At 43.8% G+C, this 10,980-nt stretch overlaps 1 protein-coding gene across 2 annotated transcripts in view; it reads left to right on the plus strand.

Annotated features, from left to right (window-relative positions):
- Nucleotides 1-10,140, plus strand: part of USP4 (ubiquitin specific peptidase 4) — a 49,426-nt gene extending 39,286 nt beyond the window's left edge. For both annotated transcript variants that reach the window (XM_064518579.1, XM_064518580.1), the window contains 9 exons: nt 1,017-1,208; nt 1,803-1,891; nt 2,918-3,133; nt 3,212-3,282; nt 3,535-3,650; nt 4,556-4,705; nt 5,568-5,671; nt 7,329-7,417; nt 7,550-10,140. In XM_064518579.1, the coding sequence (XP_064374649.1) occupies nt 1,017-1,208; nt 1,803-1,891; nt 2,918-3,133; nt 3,212-3,282; nt 3,535-3,650; nt 4,556-4,705; nt 5,568-5,671; nt 7,329-7,417; nt 7,550-7,651 (1,129 nt within the window). In that variant the 3' untranslated portion in view covers nt 7,652-10,140. The remainder of the gene's footprint in view (nt 1-1,016; nt 1,209-1,802; nt 1,892-2,917; nt 3,134-3,211; nt 3,283-3,534; nt 3,651-4,555; nt 4,706-5,567; nt 5,672-7,328; nt 7,418-7,549) is intronic.
- Nucleotides 10,141-10,980: the final 840 nt, after the last annotated feature.

The following is a 10,980-nucleotide window of genomic DNA, read 5'->3' on the forward strand; positions in this document are numbered from 1 at the left end:
GAGTGGAACCACCACTCTTAAATTTGTTCCCCTCCCTGCTCTACAAGGGCATGCTGAACCCCGGAACAAAAAGTCTGCCTCCTGACTGTTGAGAGGGGAAGTGGCTTGAGTGATGAAAGAGCTGTTGAGAGTTGGTATATTCAGAGACGTGATTGTAATCCTGGTATTTCTGTATAAGGACATCTTACTTGCGTGAAAACTTACTAAACTTTTTGGTTTTAAGATAAGTTTGGGGCAGGTGACTTGCCAGACGACTGTTTAAAGGGCAGTGTGACTTGGCATCCCTGAAAGCAAGTTCTTTTGAAATGAATAGTCCTAAGTACATATTGCAAGTGAACAAGGCAGTAGTGTTGGACCAGATGGTTTCCTTTGGCTCTCATATCTGCAAATATCTGATGTGGTGTTTCACCCAGTAGCACAAGCTGTGCCTTAGGCTTCTGATTTATTTTGACCATCCATCTGGCTGCTCTCCAGAGTTGATTGTTTTCTTCCAGAATGTTTCTTGCATGTTACTGTCCTTGGATTTTCTGTGAAACAGATGTTTCCAAACTGTTGGTTTTCGGAAGCATTGGTCGATCAGTGATGTGAGCCCTGGCCATAGACTGTACAAGAGGCTAGGGGAATGCAAGACATGAGGAACTGATGGGGTTTCTTTTTCCAGAAGGAACAAACACTGGGGAATTTAGAAGTGCATTAGGTATTTTTACTGACATTTTGTTCTGGTTGAAGTGATGGCTGGTTGTCAGGGTAATGTTTTATGAGAGGTGAATGACAATATGGATGCAAATTAGGAGGGTAAGGGCAGAGGGCAGATGACAGTCCATAGCAGGCATGTATCCCGTGCCATTGTGAGAAGTGTTTGTGAATCTACTATGTTTGTAGCACGAAGAAAGTGTAAAATCCCTTTTGCCCTTCTCAGGGGAACCTGTTGGGAGAGTTTTGTTGGACCAAGTTAATGTTGCTTCTGCCTCCCATGGTTTGGTAATGGAAGTAACCATTCCTCTGTCTTTAAACAGATACGAAGTTTGCAAGCCAAGTGAGGATGGCTCAGAATATGTCACTCTCTCCATTTACTTTCGGGAAAAGACAGTGAGGCAATCCAGCAATACTTCAGGAACTGTACTCTTTGGTCAGCCACTATTAATATCTGTTCTGAAACACAAGCTCACTCTGGATCACTTGTACACTGTGGTTTTGGAGCAGATCAGGTAAGTCATGTGTATAACTGAATCTTGTGCAAAGTTCTGGTGTTCACTCATCCAATTACACTGTAATAGGAACATCACATCCTTTTTGATGGGAATAATTTACTTTGATTTTGTGTGTGGAGCATCACCCAGATTTTGTATTACAGTAATGTCTAGAGGCACCATGGATATTTCAAGGCCTTGGGTTGCCGGGCTCTGTAAAAGCAGGCTGTAAGATACTCCTGGTGAGGGCAGTCTCGGGGGAAGTTACCTATTTGTTGCAAAGCAGATCAAAAGCAGAACTCGGACTGTGTTTTCTGGGCTCTCATACTAAGATTCAATCCAATGGGGCCACCACAACGTGATAATTTTGCACGTTCCATCTGCTGCCAGTAAAACTTGGTACAAGCAGTGAAACAGCATAGGCTTGCTGAATTGCTCTTGTCTGCTGATTCATTCTGAGAGATCTTGGCCTGTACATGGTGCTATGCAAAATAGTTCTGATTTGTTGTGGGGAATTAGTGAGGACTGTTATCACTGATAGTGGAGGAGATGCAGGTTTTCTGATGTAAAGCAGCAGTATGTATGTGTGATAAAAGTGTTCCCCCTGTTTAGCCGCTATGTGAAACTCCCTTTGGCAGAAGAATACTCTACACTGTGCCCAGACAAAGGAACCTGCAATGGCTCCAATGGTGTGGCTGAAGGTAAAGTCCTTTTTAAAATGTTTGGAAGCATCAAGCTTTTATTAGTCTTTAATTTGCATTGTGTGTCATTGGTTTAAGCTACAGTAGATTCTTTTATTTCTGCACGATCATTAAACCATGTTACTACATAGGACTTCTAAGTCACCATACCACAGAGAATTCTTATAGACCATTTTCCTTTCAAGAGACATCTGAGACATGAGTAAATAGTAGTTAGAGAACAAGGTGTTGTGCATTAATGTTGACCACTGTCTGTAAATTCTTGGTTCTCTGTCAAGTGTTCGGGTGCCTCCATCTAGAGGAGACTCCTTTTTTAGTATGTGCTATGAAAAGGCTAGCCTGTTAGGTCACAAGATGATTTCTGGAGAAATGACTGCAAAATAGCATTTCCAATTCATGAACCTAAGGTCACGGGGTCTCATGGATAGGCGGATGCTTATAAGGAAGCTTTTATGGTGATGACACTGCACGTTTCCATTTCCCCTTTGAAGGGGTTCACTTGTGCTGCTGCGAGAGTAACAATTGAAGCAGGTTAAATGGAAAATCTAAAACAGGGGGGAGGGAGGGGAATCTGCCTTTTTTTCTTTTTTTTTTTTTTTCCTCTCCAAAGTATGGAAATAACTTTGCTGAGGACTTGCATATTCCTCTGTTCTGTAAAGACACCCACCTGCAACCTTGCTGGTTCTCTTTTGGGATGTTACTTAGGGTGTGCTGTCAGAATGTGTGATCACTAACTTCCTGTGAATTGAGCATTCTTCATCATTCCTGATACTTGCCCAAATAGGATATAAAACCCAGTACATTATCTGGCATCTGCTAAAGGATAGAATATAGCTTCAGATGCAGCTGATCAGCAAGCACAGATTTTTTTTTTTTTTTTTTACTTTTTTTGCATGTTTTTCATTTCTTTGTAGAAGTAGTCCATGCATGTCCTAACAGGCTCGTGCAAACATTTGTCAGCGTGAGACTGTCAGTCTTAACTTTCACTGAAGCTCTTAATGTTGTGCTTGTCTTAAATTTTGCTAGGTGAAATTGAAGAGATGGAACATCAGGATGGGGGACAGGAAGGCAAGGAAAAGCTGGCAGAAATTGATCCCTGCCACACTGACGGTTGTATGCAGATTGAATCAACAAGAGATCTGCAGCCTCGCAAGAAGCAGCTTTTCACTTTTAGCCTTGTGAATTCCTATGGGACCTCTGAGATAAACTCAATTGTAGAAGGGAAAATACTAAAACTGAATGGTAATTATTACTCTGTTATCCTTTTTCTTCCTCCTCCTTACAACTTTACAACAAATATTTCATTATTCTTTCTTGTAGCTTTTTCTACACTTGCTATTGACTGGGATTCTGATATGCGGAGGCTGCTTTTTGATGAACAGGAGTCACAGGTTAGTAGTATGCTTTTTTCATAAATATTCTGTGAACTTGCGTGGTATTTCCTGGGTGGGGTCATGTCTGAGGTGGAAAGACCAAAAAGGGCAGTTTATAATACAAGAAAGGAAAGGCTGGAAGCTGGAGATGATTGTGGATGGGGAAGGGGCCAGACACAGCCAGCATGGTGAAGTTGAGCATGTTCATTTGCATGATATTAAGATGAAAGTCTTCATGGAATTGGATAAATCGTGCATCTCTTTCACTAGGCATTTGAAAAGCATGGAAGTACGTTACAACCACAGAAGAAGAAGGCTGTGGTAGCCCTCAGAGACTGTATTGAGCTCTTTACTACTATGGAAACGCTTGGTGAACATGATCCTTGGTAAGTTTCTCTTTGTGCCTCTCGCTTTCCATTGAGAAGCCATAGCTATTTGAGTTCACATAAGTTGTCAGGGGATTCTGATAGTTTCCCAGCTTTGTCTTCGTCTATGGGAAATCTATTAGTTCTGTTAAGTCGCTGACTCTATAAATACCTTTTATTAACCCATGTCTGTAATCAGCTTCCCGTCTTTACTGAAAAAGGTGGCAGTTGGCACGTAGCTTCCGGAGATCAGGCTATTTTTAACTTCCCCGGTGTACATGTCTCTTCCAGACGGTGTGAGAGAAAATAGTTATGGTAGCAAAGAGTGAAAGCATATGGCTGTCTTCAGGTTTAACTCTGCTTTACCTTGAGCTTGTGCCAGTCCCAAGCCACTCCTAATTCTACCAAAACTTTCTAGTTCAGTGGGGTTGTAGCCAAGTGGCTGTATAGAGTGTACGTCAGAGTTAAAATAACTAAAACATCATTACTGTGCGTGCAAGAATATTTTTGGAAGTTGAGTTTGTTAGCTGTATTAAGAAATTAACTTCTGTTTGCATTACGTGATTGTTTCTTATTAATTTCCAGTTACATATTGTAGATGTATTTGCAACATTAGCTGTTTTTTTCAGCTGTATAGGGAAATAGTAAAGGAATATCGGGATCTTTAAATCTTTATCTATGAAAAAATTAATTTTTGAACAACGTTCAGTTAATGCACTTGTACTAGGACGTTTTTACTACAAAGCGAATGCAGGTTGCTGTTTGGAAAGCTCTGAGAAAATTTGTTCTCTGCCATACTACACAAACCTAAAATGCCTTCTCTGTAGCAGGGCCTATACTGCACTATCAATGCATCCTTTAACAGAAGGACAGAAGTTTTTCTTTTAACATAGTCATTCATTTCCTTGTTTGTACTCCTTCCTCAGGTACTGCCCTAACTGCAAGAAACATCAACAAGCCACAAAGAAGTTTGATTTGTGGTCTTTGCCCAAGATTCTGGTGGTGCATTTAAAACGCTTCTCATACAGCAGATACTGGAGGGATAAACTTGACACTGTTGTTGAATTCCCCATCAGGTAGGATTCTTCTCTCAAGCTAGTCATGAAGAGTTGGTCAAGAGAAACTTACTTCTGATTTTACTCTTGTGCATGTTGGTTATTAAACCTGTAATTGGAACAGCCATGTCTACTGGGTTTGAACTGCAAGGCAACAGGCACAAGCAAAACTCAGGTAATCATCTCCAGGCAGAGGGCATGTCAGCAGTTCATCTGCTGCTGTGATCCCAACTGCTCTGCTCTTGAGAAGTGAGGTGGGCCAGGATGAAATTTTACATGGTAGACATGCTCCTAGGGAAATGGGAATGTTAATTGCTCTGGGTTAACTTTTTTGGGTTGGGTTAATCTTAACATGAACCAGTTCTACTTATCTTAAAGAATTCCAGTTACTGGCAGGTACCCTTTCTTTGGGAAACAGGCTAAAACATGGGTTCCTGCTGAACCAGACATCTGCACAGAAATTAGCACATTTTGGGGGCAAAGCTGCATTGTAGTGTTGAGGATTGCACATACATAACATGAAAACCTACCTCATTCCCTCTGCTTTCCACTTGCTTCATCCTGCAGTAGGATGCTGACTTGCTCCGTATTGCTCCGGTCTCTCACTTTTCATGCTTGCCCAACAGCATAGTCAGAGCTTCCTTTTATTCAGCACCTCCCTTTAAATCTCTTGACAGCACTTGGTGTGTTTACCAGGACCTGCCCTGTGTGGGAGGTGCAATATTTCTGGTCTCTACATTGATAATATCTGGCTGTTGAGCAGCTGAGCTCAACACTTCTCTATCCCCAGTGCTGGTTGGCTGCAGAGCTTCATTGGTGTCAGGCATTACTTTTCAGTATGTGCAGATTACCAGTGTGCTGATACATTTGGGTTTCCTTTCAGGGGTTTAAACATGTCCGAGTTTGTCTGTGACCCAAGAGCAGGCTCATATGTGTATGACCTCATTGCAGTTTCCAATCATTATGGAGCCATGGGAGTAGGCCACTGTGAGTAACTGCTTTTCCATCCTTTGTATGCAAGGAAATATGGACAGAAGGGTCAGGGGAGGGCTTTGCATGCTGGAGGCTGCTGTGGCACTTCTCCCTTGTAAGGGTTTATAGTAAATGGATAAAGCTGCTGAACTGGAACAAATCTGAACATGGAATCTGTGGAGTAAATCTGATGACTGAGCTTGCAGCTGCCCTCACCGAGAATCTCTAATCCAAAACGTACCTGTCTTCTGTATGTAGGTGGATATGGTACCAGAAGGTAACTTTCATCCCATTAGGATTTACAGAGCAACTAGACAGTTTGCAGTTTTGCAACTGCCTCAGGCCTGCCTGCAGTATCTGTGGGACCTTGATTAATAGTCCTCAGAGGGTGTGACTGTGTTCCTCAGTTTGCACGGAGCCTTGATTTCAGCACTGAATATCAAACCGTGGAAGGGAGCTTCTTACTGGAGAATGTTGGAGGTGGGGGAATCCTTAGGGTACGGCAGGGTAAGAAACTGAGGCTTGGAGCTGGACGACAGCTTATGCTAGAGTCCAGCTGCTCATCCAGTGTGTGTGCATGTAGTATTACCAGCCTCAGCAGTGATTGCCCCCTGGCCAAGCAGGAGCTTACCACGTGCCCTCAGTGGTTGGTGGGACAAGTTCGGACAAACAGCAGAGCCGCACATAGGCCAGGGAATCAGAGCAGAGGGCCTACCTTGTCGTGAAGCTGAGTAGCAGCACTTGGGTCTGGTGCGTTTCTGCATCTGCTGTCCTGGCTTCTGTTTTGCCGCAATTGAAATTTACAGCAGAACTTGTTTTTCGTTGTCCTTTGTTCCAGACTCTTTTTAAAATGAGTCAGAAATGAATTTGGGGTACTTGGGACCTCATGGTTGCACTCATGGTATAAGCTTGCAATAAATTGTCCACATCCTTTACACTGACAGGTGCTCACAGAATAAGCAGGTACAGGGGCAATGTTATGCCATTCGATGTGAGAAAAACTTCGTATTATATATGACAAGTACATGTTTTGTCATTGGTTTTGTTGTAGCGTAGAAGAAAAGCCTCTGTAAATAGAGTTCTTTGGGCAGATTCCTGCTATAGGTGATCCTTAGAACCACTCAAAAGCATTTTACTATGAGAGGATGGTGAAAGCCCATTTGACAACATCTGCTTAACTAGAAGGCTGTGTCACTGTAAGAGCATTAGTCGAAGAAGGATGTGTTTTAGGATTCATAGAGTCATAAAAATTTCTAATCCAACTTTCTTCTTGAATCAGGACTCTTGGGAACACTAGATCAGGTCAGTCCTCAGTGGAAAACTGGTCCTTCATGTGAAAAGTGGGAAAATACAGAATCTTAATCTGTGTGTTTGGGAAACATCTGGCTCAAGGGGGTGAACGAAACACATTCCCCCCCACCCACCCGCTCTAAGTTTCTTTGTCCTATTTCTCAATTCTCTGGGGTAGGTCTATGTGGCTCTAGACTAGCTAGACCTATGAGCATGTTCTAAAAGATATGTATGTTGAGCTAGATTCTGGGCCAGTTAACAAAGCTAGCTTTTGGCCCTGCATGCACACTGAGTTTGACAGTCTTGAGTGTCACTGTTGCAGTGCAGCTGCAACCTACCAGTTTTCCTGTGAGTACTGATCTGCAGTTTGTTTTTCTGACAGACACTGCCTACGCAAAGAACAAAGTGAATGATAAGTGGTACTACTTTGATGACAGCAGTGTATCGGTGGCTTCAGAAGACCAAATAGTGGTGAGTACTTGCCCTGAAGCTACTCTGAGTTTGTGCAGTAAGCATGGTTCCCTACAGTGGGTGTTGTGTTTCCAGCCAAGCTAAGTGGATATTTTTCAGTTTTTTTCAGACTTTTTTTCCTTTTTTTGGTAGACAAAAGCTGCATATGTGCTGTTTTATCAGCGTCGAAACAATGAGGAACATGCTGCCCCATCTCCTCCACCAGAAGAGTGCGACGGCATGGATACCAACTAAGCCTCACCTCCAACACTTGGTCATCGTGTTAGCATTCGCTCTTCTAAAGCCATGTCTGAGGCATCTGAAAATTTTTCTTCTTCCTTCTGTAGGAGTCAAGCAAAAAATTTAGCACTGAAAGATTCAGTGCTCAGGGTTGCAGAATAGCACTGGAGAGCCAGGAATGAGGTGTTGACACCTAGGCGTTTAGAGGCCAAAAATAATATATATTGGAGCTTCAATAAAGTTCTTTTTAAAATCTGGCTGAGCTGTGTCGCTAAAGGTAGGGATCAGGGCTGAGCTGGGTTGGGACTGTGGGACGTGGGCTGGGCTGAGGGGTGTAGCTGGGTTGGGAAGAGTGTACAGCCTGAGCTGGAGGTCATAGATGAATGTTGTGAGGCCCATGGAGTACAAGGGTTATGATTCTGTGAATCTGCCTGAGATCCTCTCAACGCTCCGGTGTTGCTCTTGGGCTCTGCTTGTTTCAGGGAGGCTGGCTGCACCCTTTTGGAAGCTCTCAGTTCAGATCTTGATACGTGTGGCCTGTCTGTTGCCATCTCTGCCATTGTACATTGCTTCTCTTGCTAAGCAGCATAAGTTTCTCTCATTCTTGTGTCCTTTCATCTGCTGATGCACTCGAGACTCTTCTGGGCAGCTTTGACTTAGCCTTTTCCATATGGACACTGAACCCCTCAAAGCAGGAAGCTTCACTGGAAACAAGTCATATCCACCTGCATGACTGATGTATGCATCAGCTGATCTGCAGGGTGATTGCAGGATACATCCATTTCGGCTTTGGTTCCCATCCTTCACAGGAGAAAATATCATCTGTAAAATTGGCCACTTCTTGTCCTGTCCCGTATCCCTCATGCCAGCTTCCAGGCAGCTCCATAAGCACTTCCCTGCCTCCTGTATGTCTCTGATGGCAGTGGAAGCTTTGTTTTTGTTCATTTTTTTGAAGCTCTTACTCCAGCAAAGCTTGGGACTGTTGCCAGAGTTACGGATGACAACCCAGTGCAGTGGGTTGTGTGAGTTTTCAGCCTTGGCTTTTCTCCTGCGACCTTTTTTTGTACTGCCCTTTTGGCCTTTCTCTTCCTCCCTTGAGCACTGCCCACTTAGGTCTCCCACCCATCTTCTGCAAGGCTGCAGGTGTAAAGGTCCTGTCTGAGGTCTCCCTTTGCAGTAGCTGTTTAATAATTTTGCTCCATCCTTCCAGTGCAACTGCTCTTCCTCTGTCCCCCATTACCTGAGCTGGCTGTGGGATTTGTAGGGCTCTAGTCCAACATGAGTCTTGAATCAGGACTTTTGCAGACACTAGGTCAGGTCAGTCTTCAGCAGAAAACTGGTCTGCCATGTGAAAAATGGGAAAATCCAGAGTCTTAACCTAACTGTGTTTAGGAAATATCTGGCTCAAGGGGTGAACCAAACACTAAGATGTTTTTCCCTGCTTGGAGCAAGAGCACTAGCAGAAGAAAAGGCTAGGGAAGACTGCCCCCCCGCCCCCGCTTTTTTTCTTTGAGGTCTGTGCTTATAGCAACTCCGTGTCCTGCCTGTGCACAACTCCTGCAGCTTCATTGCTGACCATAACTTTCTCTTCTGACCATTAGCATAACAGCAGCCATCCATTTAACTCTGAACCTGCCTGCTCAGCTCCATTGCTGCTGCCCTGTGACAGGCCTCGGGAGGAAGCTGTGTTTTCCCCCCATCCCTTTGCTGTGCTGCTGTCTTGCAAAAGCACAGCCAGCTCCCTGCTCCCTTGACCCTCTCTATGCAACGGGAAGGGAAGAAAGCACCGTATAGCTCCTTGGCCTTTGTACTGAAAGGTCTTGATCTAGAGGAGGAGGAAGGGCTGTCCCTAGTTGGCATGTTAGTGTTGTGCTGCTCTTCCGCAGAATTTTTGTTTTAAAGCATGGAGATTTAAATTTTGAGCTCAGAATTGCTGATGCTTCTGCTGTTTCGGTTTTTGATTTGTTTGGGGTTTTTACAACTCTTAAATGGTTATTTTATTTTTCTTCTTTCCTCTTCACTGAGAGGGGAGCATCTAAAAAGCTATTTTTAAGCTGTAGCACTGCACTGAATATTCTGTTCTCTCTCTCTCTTTTTTTTTTTTTTTTTTTTTTTTTTTTTGTTAGTTTTACCCTGAAAGAACATTGTCTGGGCATTCCAAAGTGGGGGAGAAAGGAAAGGGAGGGGAGTAGAAGGTCTTTTAAAGGAAAGATAGTTTAAAACAGCCATCTTTCTCCTCTCCTACCCATGCAGACTATGGTCCTTTCTTCTTTGTGGTCTGACTGAGAAATCTGTCAGTGGGGTGAAACCTCTGATGCTCAGATGGTGTATAACTTTGTACTGCAGAAAAAGGGGCACAGCTCTTACTTTCTCTGCCTCTGAACTGACGGGCTTCGGCTGGTGTGTATGTTCTGTAATGTCAGACCTGTTTTAGAGACTAGCACTTTGTAAGTGGCTGGCTCTATTGTACAAAGAGGAAAATTAAAGAGTGGTTTGCACTGAAACTGGGTTCTGCTATATTTTTTACCTTTCATTATGTGACCTGAAACACAGCCAGGTGTCTGTTGTTGGGGCACTGTTGGGTCACGGGGATGCCTGGTTCAGTAGGAGCTCTTCTGGCTGGCACAGGGCAAGCACAGTGTGATGGCAGAGCCCCCTGCCACTCTGCCAGTGGGGATTCAGAAGAAAGGAGCCATTGCCGCTGTGTAAATCTGACAGTTTGTGCTCCCTCAAGGGTTGCTTTCACTCCCCTGCGGCACTGGGTTGCTGATCTGTATCTTGGGTGGTCCTGGCCTTCCTTGTGACCATCTTCTCTGGTGATACTGGGACTGCTCTCCTTGTGGCTATACCACTGAAATGGTTATCCTGCAATCCCTGCAATTTCCTTTTTAAAGCAAACTAACCAAACACAATAAAGCAGGTCAGAAAAGATTGAGAAAGCTTGTTAAATGCAACAGGTTTTTGTGCATTTAGCATTAGTGCATGTGCAGGGAATTTGGGGGCTTGATCATCTATCTACCTGACCTGCAAGTTTGTTGACAAGAGGGTTTGTGAAGGATTAAGCCCCAGTTAAGAGTTTGAAGTCTTCATGTTGTGGTTGCAGTTCAACAGCTGAGGAGCTTAGTCTTAGCTGAAGCCTCAAAGAAGGTTGGAATAGCTCTAATGCAGAACAGCAGATCACAACTGACTTTAAAGGAGCTTCAGTATGAAATACTGACCTTTAAAGCATGGCTTGAAACCTGTCACTTAATATTTGGGGCTCCAGAGGAGTGCAAGGTGGCAAGTTTCTCCTTTCTATGGAATGGACATGAAGTGTGTGCTGGAGGGGGGCAGGTGCTGTCTGA

Source organism: Dromaius novaehollandiae, chromosome 12 (genome assembly GCF_036370855.1).
Source record: "Dromaius novaehollandiae isolate bDroNov1 chromosome 12, bDroNov1.hap1, whole genome shotgun sequence".
NCBI lineage: Eukaryota > Metazoa > Chordata > Aves > Casuariiformes > Dromaiidae > Dromaius > Dromaius novaehollandiae.